Source organism: Aquila chrysaetos, chromosome 3 (assembly GCF_900496995.4).
Source record: "Aquila chrysaetos chrysaetos chromosome 3, bAquChr1.4, whole genome shotgun sequence".
Taxonomy (NCBI): domain Eukaryota; kingdom Metazoa; phylum Chordata; class Aves; order Accipitriformes; family Accipitridae; genus Aquila; species Aquila chrysaetos.
In genome coordinates this window covers 18583329-18611172 of record NC_044006.1, presented here as the reverse complement: position 1 = coordinate 18611172, position 27844 = coordinate 18583329, and the positions used below count along the sequence as shown (strand labels likewise).

General features: G+C 39.9%; 1 protein-coding gene across 3 annotated transcripts in view; it reads right to left on the bottom strand.

The window, feature by feature from the left end:
• BBS9 (Bardet-Biedl syndrome 9) overlaps window positions 1-27844 on the bottom strand; it is a 329252-nt gene that overhangs the window by 113494 nt on the left and 187914 nt on the right. For 2 of the 3 annotated variants that reach the window (XM_030007534.2, XM_030007535.2), the window contains exon 22: window positions 26730-26840. The exons of the other annotated variant lie outside the window; for it this stretch is intronic. In XM_030007534.2, the coding sequence (XP_029863394.1) occupies window positions 26730-26840 (111 nt within the window). The remainder of the gene's footprint in view (window positions 1-26729; window positions 26841-27844) is intronic. 3 annotated transcript variants of the gene reach the window in all.

The following is a 27844-nucleotide window of genomic DNA, read 5'->3' as shown; positions in this document are numbered from 1 at the left end:
GGTACCCCTTTAAGGAAGATGTTATATGTCAATCAAGCAAGTGGACCACCATGGAGAAAGGTATCCAATATCTGAGGGAATTAGCTGTGCTAGAGACGATTCATCATGACCTGGACAACCCACAATTACCCAAAGATCCAGACGAAGTCCAATGCACACGACCCATGTGGCGAAAATTTGTACGGAGCACACTATCGTCCTATGCCACCTCACTGGCAATAATGACCTGGAAAGACGAAGAGGCACCGACAGTGGATGAAGTGGCTCGCCAACTCCGTCAATACGAAGAAAATCTCTCCTCCTCCCTACAAGCCTGCATTTCAGGTGTGGAGAAGCTGTCCGAGGATTTCCAGCAATTCAAAGAGGATATGTCCTATTGTCCACCTGTAAGGACCAATGTCTCAGCTATTAGGAGTGAGCGCTCCTCTGCCCGAGAGAGAGAATATAGAAGGTACACACTGCGAGATGCCCTGTGGTTTTCCCTGCGTGACCGTGGAGAGGACATGAGGAAATGGGATGGAAAACCTACCTCAGTCCTGGATGCACGGGTATGTGAGCTGCGAGGAAAAACCACCACGAAAGGGGATTCTACTAGGAAAAATGCCGCTCCAGTTTCCAAACAGAGTAGAAGGGCTGACCTTATTTCTGATCCTCTTGAAGGGACTTCTGAGCCAATTTTACAAGAAGTGAATACCGGATACTCTGGCCAGAATTAGAGGGGCCCTGCCTCCAGCCAGGTGGAGGAAAGGGACAACCGAGTCTACTGGACAGTGTGGATTCGATGGCCTGGCACATCAGACCCACAGGAATATAAGGCTCTAGTAGACACCGGCACACAGTGTACCCTAATGCCATCAAGTTATAAAGGGGCAGAACCCATTTGTATTTCTGGTGTGACAGGGGGATCCCAAGAGTTAACTGTATTGGAAGCTGAAGTAAGCCTAACTGGGAATGAATGGCAGAAACGCCCCATTGTGACTGGTCCGGAGGCTCCGTGTATCCTTGGCATAGACTATCTCAGGAGAGGGTATTTTAAGGACCCAAAGGGGTATCGATGGGCTTTTGGTATAGCTGCCTTGGAGACGGAGGGCACTGAACAGCTGTCTACCCTGCCTGGTCTCTCTCAAGACCCTTCGATTGTGGGGTTGCTGAGGGTTGAAGAACAACAAGTGCCAATTGCTACCACGGCGGTGCACCGGCGGCAATATCGCACCAACTGAGACTCTCTGATTCCCATCCACAAGTTGATTTGCCAACTGGGGAGCCAAGGAGTGATCAGCAAAACTCGCTCACCCTTTAATAGTCCCATATGGCCAGTGTGAAAGTCTAACGGGGAGTGGAGACTAACAGTTGACTATCGTGGCCTGAATGAAGTTATGCCACCGCTGAGCGCTGCCGTTCCAGATATGCTAGAACTTCAATACGAACTAGAGTCAAAGGCAGCCAAGTGGTATGCTACAATTGACATTGCTAATGCGTTTTTCTCAATCCCTCTGGCAGCAGAGTGTCATCCACAATTTGCCTTTACTTGGAGGGGTGTCCAGTACACTTGGAATCGACTGCCCCAGGGGTGGAAACACAGCCCCACCATTTGCCATGGACTGATCCAGGCTGCACTGGAAAAAGGTGAAGCTCCAGAACACCTGCAATACATTGATGACATCATTGTATGGGACAACACGGCAGAAGAATTTTTTGAGAAAGGGAAGAAAATAATCCAAATCCTTTTGAAGGCTGGTTTTGCCATAAAAGAAAGTAAGGTCAAGGGACCTGCACAGGAGATCCAGTTCTTAGGAATAAAATGGCAAGATGGACGTCGTCAGATCCCTATGGATGTGATCAACAAAATAGCAGCTATGTCTCCACCAACTAATAAAAAGGAAACACAGGCTTTCTTAGGTGTTGTGGGCTTTTGGAGAATGCATATTCCAAATTACAGTCTGATTGTAAGCCCTCTCTATCAAGTGACCCGGAAGAAGAATGATTTTAAATGGGGCCCTGAGCAACAGCAAGCCTTTGAACAAATTAAGCGGGAGATTGTTCATGCAGTAGCCCTTGGGCCAGTCCGGGCAGGACAAGATGTTACAAATGTGCTCTATACTGCAGCTAGAGAGAATGGCCCTACCTGGAGCCTCTGGCAGAAAGCACCTGGGGAGACCCGAGGTCGACCCTTGGGTTTTTGGAGGCGAGGATATCGAGGATCCAAGGCTCACTATACTCCAACTGAAAAAGAGATATTGGCAGCATATGAAGGAGTTCGAGCTGCCTCAGAAGTGGTTGGTACTGAAACACAGCTCCTCCGACTGCCAGTGCTGGGCTAGATGTTCAGAGGGAGAGTCTCCTCTACACATCACGCGGCTGATGCCACGTGGAGTAAGTGGATTGCACTGATCACACAACGGGCTCGCATAGGAAACCCCAGTCACCCAGGAATTTTAGAATTGATCACGGACTGGCCAGAAGGCAAAGATTTTGGAATGTCGCCAGAGGAGGAGGTGACACATGCTGAAGAGGCCCCGCTGTATAATAAACTGCCAGAAAATGAGAGGCAATAAGCCCTGTTCACTGATGGGTCCCGTCGCATTGTGGGAAAGCATCGGAGGTGGAAGGCTGCTGTATGGAGTCCTACACGACAAGTCGCAGAAACCGCTGAAGGAGAAGGTGAATCGAGTCAGTTTGCAGAAGTGAAAGCCATCCAGCTAGCGTTAGACATTGCTGAAAGAGAAAAGTGGCCAGTGCTCCATCTCTGTACTGACTCATGGGTGGCGGCAAATGCCCTGTGGGGGTGGTTACAGCAACGGAAGCAGAGCAACTGGCAGCGCAGAGGTAAACCCATCTGGGCTGCTGCACTGTGGCAAGATATTGCTGTTCGGATAGAGAAGCTAGTGGTAAAAGTACGTCACGTAGATGCTCATGTACCCAAGAGTCAGGCCACTGAAGAACATCAAAGCAACCAGCAGGCAGATGAGGCCGCCAAGATTGAAGTGTCTCAGGTGGATCTGGACTGGCAACAATAGGGGTGAGCTATTTATGGCTCGGTGGGCCCATGATGCTTCAGGCCATCAGGGAAGAGATGCAACATATAGATGGGCTCGTGATCGAGGGGTGGACTTGACCATGGACACTATTGCACAGGTTATCCATGAATGTGAAACGTGCTGCAATTAAGCAAGCCAAACGGCTAAAGCCCCTGTCGTATGGAGGGCGATGGCTGAAATATAAACAGTGGGAGGCCTGGCAGATTGACTATATCACACTCGCACGAACCCGCCAAGGCAAGTGCCGTGTGCTTACAATGGTGGAAACAGCCACTGGATGGCTGGAAACATATCCTGTGATCCATGCCACTGCCCGGAACACTATCCCGGAGCAAGTTTTATGGTGACACGGCACCCCAGAAAGAATCGAGTTGGACAACGGGACTCACTTCCGAAACAACCTCATAGACACCTGGGCCAAAGAGCATGGCATTGAGTGGGTGTATCACATCCCCTATCACGCACCGGCCTCTGGACAAATCAAACGATACAATGGGCTGCTGAAAACTACATTGAGAGCAATGGGGGGTGCAACTTTCAAACATTGGGATACACATTTAACAAAAGCCACCTGGTTAGTTAATACTAGAGGATCTGCCAATCGGGCTGGCCCTGCCCAGTCAGAATTTTTACGTACTGTAGAAGGGGATAAAGTCCCTGTAGTGCGCATGAAGAGTATGTCAGGGAAGACAGTCTGGGTTACTCCTGCCTCAGGCAAAGGTAAACCCATTCGTGGGATTGCTTTTGCTCAAGGGCCTGGGTGCCCTCAGTGGGTGATGCAGAAGGATGGGTTAGTCCGATGTGTGCCTCAAGGGGATTTAATTTTAGGTGAGAATAGCCAGAATTAACCTGTATGATATTAATTGCTATAGAACCCTGCTACTGTATGTTATCATTACTATAATTGTTATATGCTATATCCATAGTACTATAGTAAGAATCACTTAGATCAAGCAAGAAAGAACTGTGATAAAACTGAGCAAAGTGCAGTAGTAATGGAACCAGAACTGACTCCAGCATGCAACAATCCAACGGTGCACACCATCCTCCTGCTGCGTCCAATGTCAACTGCTCGTCACACTGCACTGAAGCCCAATTCTGCTCTACCGACTGAGAGGACTTTGCACCATCCCTCCTGCCCAGAAAGACTGGTATGACAGATGGAGCCCAGAGTCAGGAACTAAATGAACTCAATGAACATTTAATGAACATAACCCATAAACTAAAGGAATGATATCTCTGTGTGTGTATACATATATATATATATATATATATATACCATTGTTCATATGTCTCAAAGGGATGGAAAAGGTGATGATGATTGTCCAGGATGTAACTAAAGGTATGGGAACTGAGCATGATGTCAATGGTATAGAATAAGGGGTGGATACTGTCCTAGTTTCAGCTGGGATAGAGTTAACTGTCTTCCTAGTAGCTGGTATGGTGCTATGTTTTGAGTTCAGTATGTGAAGAATGTTGATAACACTGATGTTTTCAGTTGTTGCTAAGTAGTGTTTAGACTAATGTCAAGGATTTTTGAGCTTCTCATGCCCAGCCAGTGAGAAAGCTGGAGGGGCACAAGAAGTTGGCACAGGACACAGCCAGGGCAGCTGACCCAAACTGGCCAACAGGGTATTCCATACCATGTGACATCCCATCTAGTGTATAAACTGGGGAGAGTGGGGGCGGGGGGATTGCCGCTCGGGGACTAGCTGGGTGCCGGTCGGCGGGTGGTGAGCAATTGCACTGTGCATCATTTGTACATTCCAATCCTTTTATTATTACTGTTGTCATTTTATTAGTGTTATCATTATCATTATTAGTTTCTTCTTTTCTGTTCTATTAAACTGTTCTTATCTCAACCCATGGGTTTTGCTTCTTTTTCCCGATTTTCTCCCCATCCCACTGGGGGGGGGCGGGGAGTGAGTGAGCGGCTGTGTGGTGCTTAGTTGCTGGCTGGGCTTAAACCATGACATGCCCGTAGGGAGGAAGAGAGACTTCCTTCATATTGCCAGAGTTGGACAGCCAATTCATCCACCGTTTGTCCATAGCCTTCTTTCCAGGACATTACTGCCAACGAGTTAGCATAGGTTGGCGGTGCACTTCGTAGAAATTTCCACCACATCGGTTGTGTGCATTGGACTTCACCTTGATCTGTGGGTGACTGTGCATTTTCTGGATCATTATAAATCACCTCCAGCACGGCTAATTCCCTCAGGTACTGGATACCTCTCTCCATGGTGGTCCACTTGCCTTGGTGACATGTAACTTCATCCTTGAAGGGGTATCTTTCCTTTACACCTAACAGAAATCACCACCAGAGGCTGAGGACTTGTGTTTTTCTCCCAATCGCCTTGTCGATGCCCCCTTCCCTAGACAGAGATCCCAACTGCTTGGCTTCCTTACCCTCTAGTTCCACACTACTGGGCCCATTATCCCAGCATCGGAGCAGCCAGGTAACAAAGTGCTCACCTGGGTGGCGGATAAAATCTTTTCACATGTCACGCAACTCACTCAGGGATAGAGATCGGGTAATTATTTCAGGTTCTGCCTCTTCCTCCTGTTCTCGCAATGACCCTGGTTCCTCTTCATCTCTCACTAAGCAAACTGATTTATTTGTGTGTTTCTTTTTCTGTACAGAGGCGACCGATACTGGCACAGGCTGGTTCTCCGGTTTAGCTGCAGTACCTGTCGCCGGGGTTGCGGTAGCTACGGTGCCTGTTGGCAGGGTAGGGGTAGCCATGCTGCCTGTCACCAGGGTTGGGGTAGCCAAGGTGCCTGTTGCCGGGGTAGGAGTAGCCATGGTGCCTGTTGCTCTGTTTTCCCTCTCTTCCCCCTGAGGGTGCTGCCTAATATCAAGCAGTGTTTGGTAGATACTGGCCAGAGCCCAGCACAGTGCAGTAAGTTGTGTGTCTCTGGAATAGCCACAGCATTTTCCTTTCAAATATACTACCACTTCATGAGGGTTCTGTCGTTGTTCGGGAGTGAACTTCCAAGCCACTGGAGGTGAGAAGTTCTCTAGATACCTGCCCATATCCTCCCACGTGCCATGCCACCCATGAATATCCAGCTTTGGGGCAGATCTCTGGGTGGTACTCTTAAAGAGCCTTTTTGTAGCCCTAAACAAGACCTGAAACATATTCAGGAGACACAGCACTAACAGCATGCTGGCTTGCACATCCCAAGGATATTCAAAATTCTCTAAAGCTGTTGTAATTAGTCGGAAGGAGAGAAGGGAGGCGAACGGACAGGGGGAAGTATCCCCCCGACTTCCCCATGGATTGGGTGCAATTACCAATAAAATCCGATAGAAGGCGCCCGAAGTATGGAAATGATATCACTGCCTCATACAGATACCAGCTTAACCTCATGACCAGTCATGTAATCATTTCACAAGTCGACACTGCCCAGTATAGCAAAATGATAATCCTGATCCCTCTCCCAGAGGTGAGAAACGTAACTACAGGCAATACATAGAACATATAAGAACTTACAAAACGCCACCATGTGAACAAATGAACCTACATTGTGACTAGCATCTATTTATCTAATATAAGAAATGCGTATGACAAATTTGTTTCAACATGCTCTGGCCAGATCTGTCGTTATCTCAACCCTTCGTGCCCCACGTTGGGCGCCAAAAAGGACTGTCGTGGTTTCAGCCCAGCCGGTAACAAAGGACCACGCAGCCGCTCGCTCGCTCCTCCCGCCCCCCTCCGGTGGGATGGGGAGGAGAACCAGAAAGGAGAAGAGAAAAAAAAACACACACACCCCCGCCCCCCCCCCCAAAAAAAAACCCACGGAACCTCGAGGGTTGAGATAAGGGCAATTTCCCCCCGCCCCGAAAGCTGAGAGAGCACCCCCCAGCCTGCACCCCATTTATATACTGAGCATGATGTCACATGGTATGGAGTAGCTCCTTGGCTAGTTCAGGTCAGCTGTCCTGGCTGTGCCCTCCCCAACCTCCCAGGTTCCTGTAAAAATTAACTCTATCCCAGCTGAACCCAGGACACATAGGCAGAATTTGAATATTTTAATTAGCAGAAACCAATTACTGAAACGCTTTACTCAAATATGAGTAAAAGTTGAACAGCATGTTCGTTTAATTCTGCTGCCGCTATCAGTGACCTATACTGAGTGCATCTATGTTACAATTTAAGCTTAGAACAGAAGTGAGCTTTTGAAGTCATCCCCACTTTCTGTACTGTGGTTCATATACCATGAAACAGTCTCAAAGAATACAGATGAGACTCCTTTTAGATGGAGCAACGCTAGAAAATGTACTTCAACCACTAATGGAGTCCATTGGACCAGATCAGAGAGAGTCGGAAGTGAAACACCCTGAAATATAGATAGTGTGAACATCAAGCTCTCCGCATAAACTGTTTCCTTCCACAAATGTTGGGGGGAGGTTGCCCTGCACTGTTTAGCATAGCCATTACAATCACTATTTAGACCACAAATTATGCCTACTGTCATACGCACTTCCATTTAAGTACTGCAGAGTAAACTGTATAAATGGCACTGAACCTGTTACTTATCCCTGCTCTTTGGCATCTGAACTTAAGAGTGCTTAGTCTCCACAGCCCCAGGCAGACAGAGGTAACCTGCTGATGCTACGTTTCTACAAACCTAATAAAAGAGCATAAGCAGTATTGATTCTGAAATAGGCAACTGCACTTTCACAACCCTCATCTTTTAACTTTCCAGGACTGGCTCAAACCTTTTTGCAGCTGTGCAGAAAAGTGGATCAGAGAACTCCTTGAGGTAAAAGCAGCTCAATGTGCAAGCATGGCATGAGAAGTCCCGAAGCAAAGACACATTCAGTCATGGATGCCTGAAGCTAGAGCTTCCCCCAATGTGATGTGGCTCCCTGCATGGCATGCAGGAGCACTGAACTGCCATATGCAGGCATCAGAGTAAGCCTCAGAACAATCCATGGAAAGATACTGGTATCTTCACTAGTTCTTCAGTTTATTCTTTGGAGGAATCTGCTTTCTTCACTAACTATCCAGAAGCTTAGGTTGCTAATGTAGGTGGAATGAATGACAAAGCCTGAAACAAACACTCATGTTTTCAGGTACTGAAATACTTTGTAAGGGGCGTGAAGCAAGCAGTCAAAATATAGCTCTTCGTGCTTGATGCAAAGTGTGTTTAATTCAAAAGAAAGCCTATCAGTGGTATCAATAACCTTGAATATATTGTGTATATATATCTACATACAATGTTAACATATAGTAAACAATAGTAATATTCAAAATAATTTCAGAAAATATTGTCATCTACTTTCTCTATACTGAATAGTGAGGTCAGCGGAACAAAACTCTGAATTTTGGATTAACTGGAGACAGTAGAAAATTGTCTTCCCTTTTTCTCCTTTTAAAATGCTAGCAATCTGGTAGGGTTGACCTTTGGAAAAGGCAAAAGTCTGCTCTTCCCAATTCTAATAGATTAAGTCAATAACCTGAATATCTGGATAAACATTCCAATTAAATATCAGTAGTTCTATGTAAATCTTATACAGGTCCAGATGCAGAATTCAAAGCTACAAAGGCACAAACCTTCAAATAATAAATTGTATCTAAAATAACTCAGAATTTCATTCCAGGAGAGATTTAAAATGTTCATAATTTTATAAGACATTTTTGTTTAAAGGTTTAATCAAGGAAATGTAAGATACTGGCAGCTTTGCCTCATTCCACTGCTGTGAGCTCAGTAGAATTAAAGGAACAGAGATGGGGAGACATGTATTTCAAGTCACATAAGCATGAGAAGTAGGAGCGTCTTACACATATGGTTAGCACGGTTTTATTATACCATATGCTTAGTAATGGACTTAGCTAAACATATTTTCAGGTGCCAAATGCACCACTTGAACATACTAGAGAGCTCTGCAGATCCTTCAAAGGTGAAAAAGCTCATACTTTCCTGTTCACACCCTTTTTCTCTTGAATCAATCTAATCAGTTACACTCAAACAGAACTGCACTACTTGTGTTTGGTACTGCATGGCCAGTGTTGGTGGTCTTAAACTTTCACTCCCATCAAACCTCCCTGCGGGTACTCAGTTGCCATTTTTCCCTTCTCTATTAAATACCTGATTTTTAACACATCATCTAAAAGCATGGCAATGATTTGAGACAGCATGGAAGAAATAAAGAGTGGAATACCAAATTTGTAATGTAGCTCTGCCTTAACGCACTTCACTGGATGGGAGAGTGGGGGAGCCGGCATTTGAAGATAGTTTTCTGCAGTTTATTACTTAGAAATCATAATTTTAATTTAATTTCTCTTTAGTTTTTTGAAAAATATTTCCTTACAATGTTGTTAATCCCTCATTGGCCTAAGATACACCAGAAGTTGCTATAGGGTATCTGTTACATACGGCAAGATTCAACCATACTGAAAATGGATTCAGAGTTTGTTCAGCCTATAGAAAAATGGAATTCATAAATGTTCAGTATATTTTATCTCTGTATAAATTAATGATCAAATAATTTTAAAGCATCACTAATCAGCAGGTTGATCTATATTAAGGCTCCTGTAATTGCAACATGACAGACTGTTTCTGATCTCACCTGAACTGACATTACCCTTAAATGAAATGAATATGCCCAACCAAAGTTGGGCAGGAGAAAAGATTGGAGCCTATGCCACAACTACCTTTCCAGTCCCAATGTTTTTATCATCAAAAGACCTGACAAATCAGTTTGTTTATCATTGCTCCAGTATCAGAATTCTTCTGTTCCTTCAGCAGAGGTGAATCAATTACCAAGACATTCCCTTTTCTATTGGTCATAAATCTGTGTTGGAAAACAAAGTAAAATTTTTAACAAACTTCTCAAATTCAACCCAATATAAGACAAATTGCCTCTTGCCAGAACAACTTAAAAATACTGACTCCAGTTTCTACTGAAATGGCAGGTAGAAAGAGGTGTCATATCACAGGACAAATGGACATGAACAGATACGAGTGATAGATATTCTTCTGGAAGAAAGGAGATGCAAAAACCCAAGGGAACGTACCTTGTCTATTTGGACATTTCCTGTGGCAAGTTTTGTCGGCTATTTTATACATCTATACAAAGACAGCAGGTGTCTTGGGATCTCTCTCATCATGAGCCTGTTAATTCTACTTCAAGCAGTGCCTGCCAAGAATAGTCTCCCCCTGAAACTGTTACTTACGATAAAACCAGGCAACATGCGTTACTTAATGTACATTGCAGGTTTTAAAACCCATCCTGTTTGCTGTAAAAACAAGAGATTTTCTTTGTGGTGTTTTAGAACGAAGCACATCACCACGGTTCTGCAATGAGGACAACAATGCATATCTAGCAAAATCATAGTCCAAAGATCTAAAATGGCTTTAAAAACCTATCTCAAGAACTCAAATCCAGCTCCTGTTTTTCTGTGGTAGCTGATAATGGTGAGCAAGCATGCTTCAAACACCTGCTTTCAGAGAGTTAGCAGAATATTTCACTATTTAAGATTCAAGGAAGAGAAGGCAGGAGGGGAGCCCCCTCCACCTGCTTTTGTGACATAAGAACCAAGTAATTCTCAAAGCTGGTACAGCAGAAATTACAAAAAATAGCACTCAGGTTGCTTTTTTTAAAAAATCAACAACAAAACAAAAAAAACTTTACAGGTTGTCTCTCCCAGAACTACAGAGCACTCAGCAGGAAAACCATGAAAGATGACTACTTTGAGAAGTACTGAAACCACAGATAATTCAGAGACTAAGTAACTGTTGGCAAAAAAAAGAAAATAATTTGTATTTGAAGTACTGATTTAAGTGGAAGACTTTTTGAGAATTAGAGAATGGCTTATAATACCTAATTTATCCTAATGAATTTTTTAATTCCTATATGAACTCTAACTGTTACCTTCTTTTCCACAAACGTATTCCCACTGATTTGCAGAAATAAGTCTGAAAACACTTTCAGGTTCTCTAGACTGAACTGTATGCGTACTTAACATTTCAGTTGGCTACTTTTTGGTAATTTATTAACAATTGTATTAGATATTACTAACACCTCTGTTCTGTGATTCTGTAAATAACCTAGAATCTGATTTTAGGAGCAAATAAACAAAATCAGCTTCACACACAAACCTGTGAGGTATGCTTCTAGAACAGTTTTAGCTGATGTCTTTGTTGCCTTATTTGTGACTGCCCGTGTGTAAACTCCTGCTTGTATCAACATTATTCTCATTTGCTCTTCTGGAGAACAAGTTCAGCGATGCAACCTGGCAGAAGACCATTCTGTCGGGTGTTAGGAACCGAGAGGCAGTGCTCAGTTCTGGAGGGAATGGCAACCTTGAGAGCCATTGACCTAAACTGTTGTAGAAATAAGCCTGAATTTAAAAGAAGAAACAAATGAGTAGTAAATACAGATAGGGCAAAATTCGGTTTGGGGAAAACGTACTCTAATCACTGACCAAATTAATGAAATCTTGCATTCACTTCAACTACCTTTCTCTACATGCAATACAATAACTTTTAAGTGCTACCTATGATTGTCCTTTAAAATTCAGGAACATCCTACACTCTGAGAAACAGTTACGTGATTCTTCTTAATGAAATTCAGACTACAAAATCACAGAACTGAATATGCACAGCAGCCATGATATCTGGACAGAAGTCCGGCAGCCCTGATCACCTTTGCCTTCATAACTACCAATAACCATTAACACCTTCTGCATCTCTACCAAACATTACAAGCTGAGCACTGAAAAGAATTCATTACTCTCCAGGAAGAAAAAGGACTCTAAGATTGGAGAATGAAAGGAGAAAGTGGGAGCAGAAGGGGAATCACTCCAAAACAAAGCTGATCACAGAAAAAAACACATCTGAAATACAGATCTTAAGGGTTACCACAGGAGAGAGGGATGCAGTTACTGGAAAAATAAATTAGTTTTGGCTAAATCGTCTATGTTTTCTAGTTTGTCTTTGCATTAAAAAACACAATACTGGCCATGGTGTATTACATGACTATAAATATCAAATATTGAGGATCTGGAAAATAAACGGTGAAATACAGGATGTGCCACATTAAGTCAGTGCATAATTGTCAGAACAGTACTCCAGAAAGCAAATGAAATTTAACAGAGGTTCTTGTGTTGCCCTCTTTTTTTTTAATTATTTTTGAGTTTAGTCACATTTATTGTATTACACTGTGCGTATCAGACAGCTCCTCTGAAAAATCCTTTTAAAAAAGGGAAAAGAAAAGTAAGAATGGTAATTTAATTTTAGACCATTCCAGATTGATTTCTAGTCCATGCTCAGATGTCTGGAATTCAGCCAGAATAAAAATTGTATTTTAGAGAAAATGAACTAACACAGCCCATGAACAGTTTATTATCATGAAGTTTAGCTGTTAGCAATAAATATTCCAAAATGTTAAAACTGCTGCTCAAGGATATTTATGTGTTGGCTTAGCTTCATGTTCACGATGGAGTCTTGACCTATTCTCCATTTGACGAAACCAACAAAATGCTAAGGAGGACAGGAGAAGCAGCTGTCCTAATGTGACATTTCTTTCAGGCTTACAACCAATTTTACTCCAAGAAAGACCAAACACAGTTGATATAGAAAGATCAGAGGGCGTTTTCACTTTGCCTACTATACTCCCTTTTGAGTCCAGTGAGACTACATATACTTAGCAGTGTATGTGCTTAAGAATACTGTTGGATTAGGTCCTGGTCCACAATTTTAGAGCTGTGAGATAATTGCCAGGAAAAAGCATAAATGTGTTCTGGCACAATGGACTGTGAACACAAGAATGAAGAGGCTCCCCATCATACACAAACCACCTTCCACAGCATAAAAATAAACTAGTGTTTCCAGCACTGGTTTATTAGGTAATGGAACTCAGAATAATTTTACGATTCCACTTAATAAGGCATAGTGCACAATTTAAAAAATCCTAATAGCATTCTGGGTTCTTTTCTCAGTGCTCCTGTTTACTGAGGGTCTGAATCTGCTTCAGCTACTGTGGCTTCAAGTTACATGGCAGCGTAAATTAATGCATGCTGGGGCAGTCGTGGCTTCCCCATTCCCTTCTCCTTCCTTGAACCAGCACTCATGCTCCTGCAATTACATGGTGAATGATTCAGGAAGCTGATCGAGTCAAAAGCTCGGACACAATTTCATGTTAAGACTTAATTTCATGTATCTATGGCCTGCTGCCAAAATGGATAGTCATGTTCTCCTCCATGCATCATGATGCACATACCAACCTCCTCCACTGAAGAACTAGCAGCTTTGTACCTGTAGACCCAGTTATAACTCACTGACCCCATAAAATAGTAACCTTTCCTTTTGATGGTCGAACCATAATGGATAAAGACTAAGCAGCTTTAACCATATTTGGGGCAAGGTTTCAACCAGTTAAGCTCTCTAAAACTGCCTTACCACCTGGTCATATAAACAGTAGTGCTGGCACCAGCGAATGGAGAAACACTTGGTAGCTGGAAGGAAGAGAATATAAAGCTGTGGCAACTGCCCGGATTTAGGCCATAGCTCTTTCAGATACAACCAATCTAGTTTTAAGTTAGCTAGCCTAGGTACTGCTAGCAGCCCAGCTATGCAAAAGTTAACTTTTCAGGCACATTTTGCAATGTGCACTGAGGAACAGTTGCAGTGATTGTTTGTTTAATGCTGCTAACAATGCAGGCCAGATGAAAGCATGCACATGTTTTTAATCATGCTTTTCACAATTAAAAGCTTTGCCAGATTATGGCTACAGGGGAGAGAACTAATATCCACGTGATGTGGAACATTTAGTGTATTTTCTATTTTTCTCACTTTCTACTATGTTGTTATTCTATCCTCTGTTCTTACCTTGCTGCTTTTTCCTCTTTCCCACCTGCAATGATAGCAGTTGCCAATCTCAAAGTGACAAGTTGTTAGTACTCATACACATGAAAAAAACCCAAACCTAACATTTGCTGGAATATTAAAGACACCAGAATAAATCCACAGAACAAAATTTTCTTGATAAACAGAGCCACGGGAGAGCTCTAACTCTGTCTAACTGCATATAATTTTGGTATTTTTAACTCCTAACTGTCACATTTAAGGTTTTCTTGAATGAGATCAGAGATCACATCAAAATCCAAGTTACAACATTTTCCGAAAGCTACTTTCCAGAAAACAAGCTTAGCTTCTAATTTTTAAAGTAGTATTCTCCAGGGTGCTAATACATTGCTGGGATATTGCACAGTGTTACACAGCCCATCACTCTGTCCATGACACTCAGGGTACTAGACTTGAAGACAGATATGACATCTATGAGCCAAAATACATTAAAAAAAATAATCATAGATTAAATTAATTATTAACACAAAGGTAAGGGCAACCTTTATAGAGAAATTTAAAAGAAAATTAAATTAAATATGAGTTCAGATTTGAGTAAGTACTATCTTACTTGCTGTCTTACTAGATAGGAGTTATAGATAGAGCTGAAAAGTAATCTGGCCTAACTGGTATCACAAAATCTTTTACTCTGTTTAGGAAATGTAGCAAGCTAAGGAACTACAGGGTTTATGTTGTGGTTCACCTTCCTCTGTGAGGCAACATGGGCTGTAAATAACACACCACTGACAAAAGCAAACACGTCCTCAGTAAGTGGCATAGTACATTTGTTTTGAGGGTAGCAGGAAAGGAAACAGACCTAGTTGTAACACCACTCCAGATACCACATCCTGCACTGCTAAACATTTTGGAACATCTTTCTATTTTTCCACCTGAAATAGAACCAAACTTTGAAACCTAAGTCTGCGCTAGGAAATACAAGCTATTTTTGCATCCACCATACGTTGCCAAAGACCTAAACTTGATTAGCCTTATGCACTGGCTTACTGCTTACTAACATGAAGGCATGCATATAGATTTACTCACACAATAACACAGGGTGGTAAGACACACCAGCACTGCTTCATGCAGCATGAGTATTTCTGGTCATATGTTCCAGTAGCTATTACAAAATTCAGCACTTACGCTGTTTTTTCCTTCACTTCTACTTCAGCATCATATCCTACTTTTGGAAACACTGCAGTAGGCTTAATACTAAATTGGTGAAGGTGACACAATAACCACAGGAAATGGAATTACTGTAACAGGTGAAAAAGATGAGAGGATACTCTGTGGAGTACAACAATACAAAATAACTCAGAAGGTGCTTAGCAGAGATGGCTGATAAACATTTGATGAGGCTTACAAAATGACTACTTACTTCAGGGTAAGTAATAAGCACTGCATTGTTGGAACTGTTGATTTTAACAACAAGGGCTACTGCTCTGCTGTTCCTTCTCCCTTTTGTGGAAGTCTTCCTAAAGTGTAATATTGTTTGGTCCCAAGGTACCAAACGATTCTTTAACAAAGTCATCCAACTACCTTCACCCAATGTGGTGAACTTGAATCAGTTCTTGAAGCCTAGCTTTTTGAATTCTGTTATTGTAACTGATGGGCCTCTTGATCAGAAACTGTCAGAAGACCTGCATTAACTATAGTCAAACTTAAAGAGTCATTAACTACTAAATTTTAATTCCCCAGTGAAGTTAGAAATATGACACATTCAAGCATTAGGGACAACATGGTCACTTGTGCTGCATCTCACAGCCACAGGCAACAAGAACCAAGTCATGAACCAAGGAGTTTGTGACAGGCCATCAGCTATGATAGCTGTGACAGCACGCAGAGGTGGGGCCCCAAAAGACATTACTATTAAAAGCAAAATGTGGTCTTCTGTGAATTAGACATACGTTCACACTGGGGAACTGTGTCACCAAGCATTCAAAAAACTGCAGAAGAGCTCTTAACACTACTGCATACAAATGTAAAATAAGAATTTTACTGTCCATTTTAAGTCACCAGTTTTAAGAGTTACAGCCAGCATGACCGAAATGTGTACTGCTCCAACATACCAAAGTGAGAACAACTTTGAGACACAATAGACTATTGGGATTTGGGGTTCAAGCCTCTTCTGAGACATGTCAACCCTAGCATCGCAGTATCACCTACCTGTCCAAACACTGAAATCACATTGCTTCTATAGGAAAGCTCCGAGTTGCAGAACCTTGGTGGTATAATAACATTTTGAATATTTCATTCTAATAATTAAGAGAAAAAATTGCTGATACCAACTCTGGACATGTTTCAGTACTAATCACAGTATTATTTAACTAAGATGATATGCTTTGGCATTATACATCATCCATATTACCAACAATGCCCATTCCTTGAGAATTCAAAGCTCTAGCAATGCTTCAAAGGGGCTTATAATGGCACTGATAATTTCCACAAAATTACATGGAAAACCTATTTGCAATTCCAGTAACACTCTCCAACAAAAAGCATGTGAGAATGTGCTCCCTCATTTCAGGCGTGTCAGCAGTTCTTTAAATGAGAGTCAATGTTTCCATTCAAACTCCTTATGTTTCAAGAGGTTGCAGAGTCAGCCCTCAGGGAGAGAGAACTGATACTAGCAGTTTCAGGTGCTTTCATGCAATCTTGTATCTCAAAACCAGCCTTTTTTTCTTTTTTCTAAAGAAAGTTTAAGCCATTAGCTCATAATATGGATGACTGCCTTCTGGAACTGGGAGGGGAGAAAGGGGCGCAAGACACTAAAATTACTTCCAAAAGAAGATATTTTGGAAAATAACCTCTAACACCTCCACAATGTCATTTTTTTTCCAGCAAACAGTTCCTGAAGACCTAGAGCTAGTCTCCCTTTGGTGGCCAATGTTGACAAGCTATAAAGTGAGTCTTGGCATTTTGTGTAACCTGGAAAAAAGGCCTGGTAAAGCATTTTACAGCCTCATCCAGGATTTAATTAATACTCATCTGATATATCAAACAATTACATTAGTATTAAGATTCTGAGAAAGTTAGTGAAATGGTTTGAGGACAAAAGTAACCTTTATTATATGTAATCTGACGTTTATATAAAACTTAAGCCATACAATTCCAACCCTGAGCTTCTGCATCAGAAAAAAACCCTCCCTGGAGAGCTCAATGAGTTTTTGGAATTTCCTAAAACTTGCAGTACTGTTTTTCAGCAGTAGACGAGTTCTTGAAGTGGAGCGTTTGGCTCTTTTTCGTGCTATAGAACATCGTACTTTTAATTACCTCTTTTTTATAAAGACAGATGGTAAAAGCCAAAAGAGTCTATATTCTCCTCTGCCCGCCAACCTTGTTGTCCAGGGCCATGAACAACTGACCAGGATTCAATAATACACCTGGCTGCCACTAAATCCTTCTTGGCTTGGAATGCTGAGCGGGCATTCAAATAATGTTTTGATGAGTTTCTCTGTACTTTTTTTTTTCTTTCTTTCTTTCTTTTTTTTAAATAATACTTCATTTGAAACCAGAACAGCCTGAAATTTTTATATTTCTTGAAGACTGCCAAGAACGTATAGGAACCAGTAACATCTAACACAAATCCACATAAAGAATCAATAGTGGAAAGTAAATTTTATAGACACACTTCTATAATGTCAAGAAAGTAGCACAGATATCTGTGCTATCTCACTAACCAACAAAGATCTAACAAAAGAAGTGAAGCCAGGAATAATACACTAATCCAAACAACATATGAAATTCAAAGCTATCCATGTTCTGAACAAAATGATGATTTCCCAGTTAAAAAAAAAAACTAGGTACAAAAATTTATGTAGAAGAATTGGAGAGCCAGTAAAGCATGTGGTAGGAAAACAGATGTCTTGAGAAACAAGCTTTACTGAGTATTCACTGAAAAGATTTTGCACAGTTAAAGAAAACAATAGCCAGCAGCTCCTATCTACCAGAAACAAAGTCCTGGGCATATCTGCAGTGTGCACTTTAGATGGCAACACTTGATATGATGGAGAAAATAACTGATGTGTGGAAAGAAAAACAACACAAGAAATCTTACTAACGCTAGCAAGGAAAACAGCATTAACCTTCACCATCACAGAGGAAAAGTAAGCAGCAGCAAATAACAGAGAAGTCAGACTAGTTTCTGTCCTGCCCATCTTTACTGGCAGAGGATGAGCGAGTGAATGAATCCTAGTGACAGACAATCATCTTCCCTTAAGCGCAGTTACACAAGATAACTGCCAAGGAAATATGAAAAACAACATTTAGTCACATAAAAAGCTTTTAAATTTCTCTTTCTTTTGATTCCTTCCACTGTGCTATAGTTCCCCTTTCTTGCATACAGGACCTATTCAGAATGCCTAACAATGTGTTTAGCTTTGATTTTCATTTTGTTCCATATGTAGCATGTCCCTTCTTCTCAACCTATCTTTTATGTGCTCCTTATCTTCTATTATGCATCAGCAGTTCTCATATTCAGGACTTGATAAAAATAAGGAAAGGCTTTTTCATAGATTTCAAAAAGCTCTGGATATGGCCATGAGTATGTTGTTATGCCTTGTATCACTTTTTATTGCTCCCCTAACTGCAACAATAGCAACCTTTTGCTAGTAATTTTAAGAGTGCCTTTGAATTCTCAAATCATAAAAGTGCTTTAAACAAACGATTTTTTCCATTAAAGCCACTGAATTTGAAGGAAAAGGTTCAGGCTGACTATAGCATGACTTGTTCATTTCACACCTTTTTTCTGTGATCTCATAGCAATTTCCAAGACAACTCATGAAGCAGAGTGTAAGGTACCCCTCAGTTCTTTGTTTCATTGACAGTCATGAAACAAACTGGAATTAGTCAAAGACTTTTTTAACCTTTGAAAGGAAATATTTTGTAAAACACTACCACAACCATTGGCATGGGGCAAACACAGAGAGACTGATCTCTTTACCCACTCTGGTGGATAATACACATTGTAATATACTTGAATCTGCAAATATTAGAACATAAATACGGCTTCCTATACTCTCATGTGTTGTATTACGTTTCACAGGAGATGTATATACAAGCTCCTGCTAAAAAAGAAACTGCACTTCATTTGGTATTGACTTAATGAAGGAATTCTCACGTTAATCTCTTAAGCTGTACTGCTCTTTAGAAAAACAGACTCTGTGGAAAAGAAAACCTCCATAAATCTCTTCAGCTCTCTCCAGAAAAATAGGCTTTTTGTGGCCCAGTGATTTTCTTTGCACCTTTTCTTGTGGAAACAATTAGCTTAGCAATTTTAAAGTATTAGGTGAGACCAGCTGCAGGCTCCTGGTATCTTTCCTATTATACAGCAATGCCCATACAGAAAGAAACAAGGATCTTACTCTCATAGTACTACAATACATCAGTGGGAATTACATAAGTGAGCTACTAATAAGGTTAGGTCTTGAAGGAGCTTTCACTTACCTGAGGCCATCACAGGTTTCAGCATTTTTGCCTGATTTGTTTCTAATTCAAGACTCTTTGTTAGCTCAATGACAAAATATTGTGTTGGAACTCCCTCGTCAAAATGCTTGAAACTGAACTCAAACTGTCAGAAGCACATTTACCCCCTCAGATGAGCCCCGTTAATTGGTCCTTCAATGATTGTCAAAAAATAAGTCTGAAGTCAGACCCGTTGTTCTTACTTTTGTCACGAGTGTAGTAACCAAACTTCAGAGAGAAGTTCAGGTTCAAAACTGTGGCCATGGACAGCTGAAAAGTCTGCATTGCCAACAATACTGATTCGTTCAACTGATTGTTTTGAAAGCTCATTATGGGCATGAAATCCTATTCCAGACAGCACGTACATTTTTCCAAAATGATCTTTAGCTTAATTTATACATTTCCCTTCTATTTAAGCTCATGTACAATACAGTTAGTATTAGGATTGATTTCTGTCCTATTATACTGTCTAACCCAAAGAAGTTAATTGCTTGGCTACATTCATTGAAAACACTTCTGCTGTAATTGGCAAGAACATCAGTATCCAAATGATTACCAGAGTAGCAAACGATGATAATTACAATAACAGTAGTAAGGCCACCTGTATCCTACTTGTGTATGTTGAAAATTTAGTGCAGTTATTAGTCCAATACATAAATAGTAGATGTCTGATCTACAGCAAATAAAAATCTTTCATAGACCTGTTTTAGAGTTTTTACAGCATATTTAAACACCCTTCAAAATAAATTCAAGGATATGTCTCTGCTCATTTCTGTAGGTAAAATATAATATTAAGAACAGTACAGTACAAAAATAAAAAGACTCAGTGGATAGCTGGCAACAATTTATATCCAAAAGCTCTTTACCATCCAACTGTACAAAGCCAAGTGTTTAAGAATACTCCTTTCTAAAATCAAATAAATGAAACACTATCGCAAAACTTCATCTTACATTACATCACTTTGTGATTAGCTACTTTATAGATGGCAGTTTCACACAGTTGTGTATTCATGTAAATTATAAATTATAAGATAAATTAGTCACATAGCTAAATTTAAACGTGTCACTAGACTCTTTGAAGTAAAATAGTTGCAAACTTGTTTACTAACAAGAGTTGTTTACCCAAGGTTGTGTAACTAAACATCTTTATGGGCTGGAATCATGTGATAGTTCCTAAAATTGTCTAGGCATAATGAGGACAGCAATCTTTGATTAGACAGGTAAAGTTGAAAGATCCTCTTAAATGGCACCCACAACATCTACATGAACATTGTAATGCAATGTTGTACATAAAGTAACAAATAAAATAAATAAAATACACTAAGTAAAAATCGTAGGAAAAGATGTGCAACTGTGCAATGTCTGGGTGCAACTTTGGAGGGTGTTTTGAAAATTTGGCTCAGAATGTCTTGTTTTATTGGAGTTCATATCTCAACCTCACAGTCATTTATGTATAGCTGCCTGTGTATTTAGTCAAAAGTAGTAAGCCAGATGCTTCAAATTAAAGACAGTTAAAAAAATCCATTTGAATACATAAATATAAATGCTGAGACAGTTTTTGGTCTTAGCTGCTATGAGTATTAAACTATGAAAGTTTATTTACTTTACTAAATATAATCATACAAGATGAGAACTTTGAAATTTAATCTTTAAGTCATCTAAATATTTGTATGACAGTAAAATACAAAGAATTTAACTAAAAACAGTGGCAGCACAGTAGCGAGTGTACATGACAAATCTTTGGTCTCATTTGGTCTCATGAATAGCTTCTCAGAAATGTTTGTATTTAAACAATAAATGTAAATATTGGGCCATGTTCTCTGTTGCTCTCTCAGGAAAAGACAATGATTATTCTGAATTATCATGGCAAAGTAAGGCAAATAGTTCCCTTAAATATTTAAGACTTTTTTCGTTTAGATAGATCATTTACAGGATAGACTTGCAGGATCTTTGATGAAAAATTCTGCCAGGAAAATCAAGTCTTACAAGTTGTGAAAATTCCAGCAGCTGCATGACATGACACTTGACAAATCTGATGCCCAGTGTTGCAAAATCTTGAACAACTAAGCAAACTACAAAGTAATTGGCACCATTGTTCAAAAAAAAAAAAAAAAAAAAAAAAAAAACCCAAACCAAACCAAACCCTAACAACAAAGATACATTTTTCAGCCCTATCATTCTTTGATTCATACTAACTTTTCATCTGGTTTTCCATCAACTTAGTGGAGTTACTCACGATTTACCAGCATAAAACTCTTTACTCATAAAAGAGCAACCAGATCCTCTCTGTCTAAATCATTCAGTGGGAATATTGGTTAGAAAAATACATCTTAGGAAATTCTCTTTCATAGTAAGTAGTATGCAGCAGTAGTATATGAGGAATCCAGAATACTTACTTTAAGGGCTACATCCTGATAAATACATGCATTGTTATTTGATCCTGAAGCTCATCACCAACACAGTTTAATTGTTCAGAGAAAAGTAATTTTAAGGTTGTTCACCATATTGCTTACAGATGTCTCTAAAAAGCCAGCAAGAACTTCCTTATTTGCTACAAATCACATTTTCAACTCATTTCATCAGAAATATTTAAGTACAAGGGAGAACTAGAGAAGTAGCATTCTGCAAATCTCCGTTAACTGTTACCTTCTGGAACATATGAAAAGTTCTCCTTGAAATCAAACCATTCACTCAAGCAGACTGCAACTCTAGTAAGAAATTCATAGTTTGTAAAGAAGAAAATGGAAGACAGCAGGAACAACATAACAAAGAGAAAGGAAGTGCACAGGACCTACATGAAAGAGTCTACAACCACTGCATTTGTACTTGTGATTGGAGCAGATCTGCACTGGTATTGTAGCTGTGAGCTCATGGAAGAAGTAATGATGTAACAGCAGAGACTTGACAGTGGACTCAACTTCAAATTATATTCAAACTCTCCATCAGGCTTTTGCAGCCCACTATGAAATCTGTGCTGCTCTGTCCTCACTCTAACAAAAACACCAAGATTAAAGCTAGCAGGGATAGATTTATCATGTTAACATCACTCCTTCAAATGCAATGTACGCAGACTCAGTGCCTTGAGGCGGTAAGCAGGAAGAATTATTTTCCATTCACTGAGATAGAGAATGTTCAAGGGAGTACTTTTGTACCCACTCAAAGCAAAAGCTGTTGGCAAGCAGCTACTCCTACAACTGCAATAATATCATTAACTTCCACATATCATGAACCTGATCCCATTCTTTACTATGGAATCACAACATACTTGGATTAGAAAAAAAATAAATAAGAAAAAAATCAGTTTGAACTATTTCAGCAATAAAAAGAGAACATCATGCAACCATTAACTCCCCTTCCAAAGAGACTCTGTGATTGGGTCAGAACCATTCATTCTCTCCTTGCACAGACTTGCAGCATGACTACTAGATGTCATTTTCTGCTGTCCTAAGTAACTATTCCAAATAAAGCCAAAAGCCATATTGACATGCTTAGCAACTGCCTGGAAAGTCTCAATATAGTATTTTGTGTGAGAAAACTTGCAAGTCTGTGGCAGGATGCTACCCTACAGCACACTTCCTCATAGCAGAGCACAATCTTCCAGGTCTTAGTCCCCCATTTCCCTCACAGTTCTTTGTGTAGCTCATACGACATATTTAAGGCAGTGACCTCTTTCCTAATTCTACGTCTACTCATGAAATTCAAACGTTTTTTAAAAATTCTCAGCATGTCCAAAGAGCATACTAGCATACAATGCAGTGACTGGCAGCTATCTCCATACACTACATACTACATCTCACCAGCAAGAGATTAGCAAGCTCAGATATTTATTAGTAGGAAGAGTTTCATGTAAAGTAACTGTTGAGTATTTATTTTCAGTTTTGGTAAATTCTACAGCCAGGGTTTAATGCCATACTATCACAGGTAGATTGCTAGCAATACTGGAGTTAGCTAGCTCAAGACTAACTAAACATCATCTGTACAAGTAGAAATCACAGCAGTAATAATGTAGACATACTCATAGGGAGCTTACAGAGTGTGGCACAGAATTCAGGTCTCCTCTTGCTCTTGAGGCTTCCTCCTTTGCTCATAATTTCTCTATGTTCCAAACTTCTCAATAGCACTTCTCTTCAGCAGATTTATACGCACAAGCAATTTAACTATAAGCAAGGGTGTCCAAGTACAGGACACCTCTGAGAGAACTTGTTTCTTCCTTTCTCAGTGAGGAACTCCCACTGCCTCCTGCTGAGACCTTTGCAATTCAGGTCTTAACTTCTTTACAGTAGATAAGGCACTTTGTTCTGTTTTGTTTTTCTACCTCTACGCTTGTACTTTCGAGAACTGCTTGAGTTTTGTCCTAATCCAGCACACTGTATCAGTGGGAGAAATCAGACCCTTTGTTCCAATATAGAAATACATGTGTTCCCACTAAGGCAAGCTCATTATTCCTTTTTTTTTTTCTTTTTTTTTTTTTTTTTTTTTTTTTTTGCATTACATTGTGTATAACTATTAATAGAATTCAACCTGTACAAAATCCCATTGCTAAGATTTGGTCTGGCACCAGATGTTGCAAGTATGTAACTACACTTCTCACTCCGTTTCAATGGATGGTAGTCCATCGCATTCAGCTGAAGTTCTCCTGTGACCTACAGAATCCTTTGGAATATTCTAACTTGATCAGCTTATTTTATTCCTTTGATTTCCGTCTTCCTCTGTGAATGCAGTCTGCTACTAGAGATGTTTCTCTTCAGATTTCCTACACAGGGATATCAGCCATTGTGCCCATGTTCATACTAAACTACAGCTGAAGAGACCCTGTTTTTTCTCTTCAGTTTTGAGCTATTTGGTGTTGTAACCTCAATCTACTTTTATCTATTTAAACCTCTATCATTAAACAGTGGGGATTTTTTGGTAAAGAACATTAAGAAGCTGAGGCATGGCATATCAGTTCAGCTGATACAGCCCAGTGAAAAATACTAGCTAAGCGCAGAAACCACTCTAAAGCCAGTAGAATTTTGTATTGCCATTAAACTATCTGTATAGCTAGAGATATGAATAAGAAAAGCCATCTACAGGAAGAAAACAAAACCTCTCGACTTATAATCAAAATCTATCTTGAACTGCCTCAGGAAATGAAGGAAGATACATCAAGAAATAGAATTTTTACTCTATTTTGTCCCTTTTTTCTCTTATTGACTGGACATAGTTAAATTAAATGCAAACTCATAAAACAAGGTACATAAGACACAACAAATATTCTTTGAGGGCTCACTGTAATCACCATGGTCTTGCTGCAGTCTCTGGTGCCTGAGCAAGAACTCAGGCCAAAAATATCATGTACAGAAAAACATTTAAATGCTGTGATTTCATGCCTAGTGTTACCTTATGGTTTAAGTAGCTCCCTTGGCTCTTACACTTGTAGCAATTGGAATTTCCAGACAGCTCAGTGGCAGATAATCTACGCGCTCTCTATATTGCAGCACTAACTGGCAGATGGCAGTCAATTCTTACCGTGAATGAATTAAATTCACTGGTATAACACATGGCTGTAAACCTAAAGACTTTTTTAAAGCTTTCAAAGTTTTCATTCTGCCTTTTATAGTTATAAAGCAACAACAGCCAGCTATGTGATGTAAGTCCCAATGTTTATCATGGGCTAAGACTTACAGAAGGATACACAGGTCCCTAACCTGCTGTTTCTGGATCTCACGAATACACTTCTACACTTTTCCTCTCATGCTAGTCTTTTCAGCAATCAGGTTATTTAAACATAGCAGAACACTATCTACTGAAGAACAAATATGTGCTTGATCAGAAGACTGGAGCATCAGACAAAGAAGAGGTATTGCCTGCCATATGTTCTTGATTTATTTGTCTAGTTGCCTGAAGTTAGAATTTTATCAGGATTGTATCCTACATCAGAGAGATGATATACTTTTCCATTACCAGAAGGGTACTTAATATATACAGATGACAAAGGTTAAACTATATGTACGTCAACTTTGACATTCAAGAAGAAAAGAAAACCTCTCAACTTATAATCAAAATCTATCTTGAACTGCCTCAGGAAATGAAGGAAGATATATCAGGAAAAAGAATTTTTACTCTACTTTGTCCCTTTTTTCTCTTATTGACTGGACATAGTTAAATTAAATGCAAACTCATAAAACAAGGTACATAAGACACAACAAATATTCTTTGAGGGCTCGTTCCCTTCTTATGTGCTGAAGTCTGTGAGGACAGCAAGTAATTAGCACTCTAAAGAAGTCAGAGCTCTAGGCCTTCAGTGGATTTTTCAGGTCATTTTTATGAGCAGATACTAATTTCGGAGTTTCAAGTTACACTGTGGCATTATTATATATTGCTGCATTAGATGTCCTTCTTCCCTGCCCGCTATTAAAAATTTGCTCATGTCAGTTCTGCTATTGCAATTAACTATATATTCCAACTCCCTGCCTGGCTGTGCAACAGTTAGCTGGGCAAACAAGCAGCTGAATGCATTTTAAACACACAATTAACCGGTTTTTGCAGATATATAAGGATTTTCTGTCTATTTCTATTGTTGCTTGCAGCCTCTAAGCTGCTGCTCTTAACTTCAACACCCATCTCTATAACGAACACATTTGATTTACAAACAACATTCAAGTACATTTTAAAATAAATGCTACAGGTTAAAAAAAAAAACAAACAGACAATGAGGGGGGAAAGAGGAATGAAGGCACAACTTAGTAAACAAAATGGGAAATAGCCGCAGTCAAAGCCTGAGAAGTTACCAGGCACTTTATTAAACTGCAATGCACTACTTTACAGTGCTGCTTTTAAAATATGTTAACACCATATCACAGTTCCTGGCAGCATGAAGACTTTCCAGAAAATGTGTCATCACTGTATGCAGCATATTTTATAGCCAGTATAATTTCATTTTATTATATACAATAATATTTTTCTGAAATTCTAGTAAGTCTCCCCATAAAAGATAAGTAATGACCATATTTTAATCAGCTGGCACAAAGTCTAACCACCACACTGCAGAAAAAAAATCCTTTATTACACCAAAACGTCCTCAGTTTCATTTTGCCTCTGTGGAACAGGTCATGAATAAAACCTGTGAGAATCTCATTCAAGTATTATGTAGCACAGAACCCTTCAACTGTGAAGTTATTTAATTCCAAGACTGATCTCTACAGTTTAACTATTCTTGACAGAAAAAGCTGAATAAATTCAGAATCCAACACATTGTACTATTATCGCAAGAAAAATTGAAAATTATGCTAAAAAAGCCTGAAATATATGTCGTTTGTTTCGTATGTCCATAAGCATTCTGAAAAGACAAGCTGTACACTTCTAAGTAAAACAATGTAATTTTCCTTTTCTTACCAGGCTTGGATTTCTGCTTTGCGATCTGCCCATGACTGGGAAACATTGCTGTAGATCCCAGTATAACCGTTCTTTCCTCTAAATCAGACTCTGTGATTGTAGTACAGCCACCTAGTTGAAAATGGAAGAACCTTAATGTGGTGTTTATATAACAAAACAAATTTACCGGTGCATAATTAAGGAAAAGAGGTGATAAATTAGCTGACAGGAACATAAAAAACTGAAACAGTCTTTACTTTCACTTGCCAGAAATGTTTGTTAAAAGAAAACTATTACCATTGTTTAGAAGGCTGATTATGCCTTAATGACTTCTCTCTACTACTAATGCTGGTTTGAAAAAAGTTTGAATGTATTAAGACCACAGAATATGTAAAACTGGTTTCACATAGAAGATAAAAATAATGTGATTTGTGTTAAAGATCAGATTACTGGGAGCTAGGTTTGTAACAAAAGTAATTAAGTGTGAATGAAATAACTTTACAAAGTCAACAAATCTTATGAAGATTGTTAGCTTGCCACAGAGAATAACATACGATGATATTTTTTGGATGGGCTATTAAGTACAGCATTTTTATTACTTAGTGCTAGAGACAGAAACACAGGGACACCTTCACTGTCCAATAACACACTGCACTGGCAATGCCTTACTCATAAGTGATCTTAGGATGCATGGCATAATAGATTCTTTGTATTTTGCAATATTGCTTTCTGAGTATTTCATTAGAGAACACAGTGACTTAAAGCCTTTCTTCAAACATGTTTAAAGGTCTATGTTAAAATATGAAGAGAGGGACAATCTAGTAGTAGTATCACCTGAAGACAGCTGCAGTAGCTTGCAGTGGAATAGGCTGATGTAAATTAATTTCAAAACAGCTGTGATCAGGACTTTGGAGGATGTGTCACTGTTCCACAGCAAAAACACGGCCTTACAATAACTGCATTGCCAACAATACAGTACACAGCTGAGCGGCATCTCTTTCTCAGAGCCCTCCAAGGATCACCACTAGCAAGCAAACAAATCCACGTACTTATTGTGTTCTGAAAGCACGTGTTTATAAACAGCGCATCAACTCCCAGTGGTGAGCATGGACTTTTCACCTTTATGTCAGAGTTGT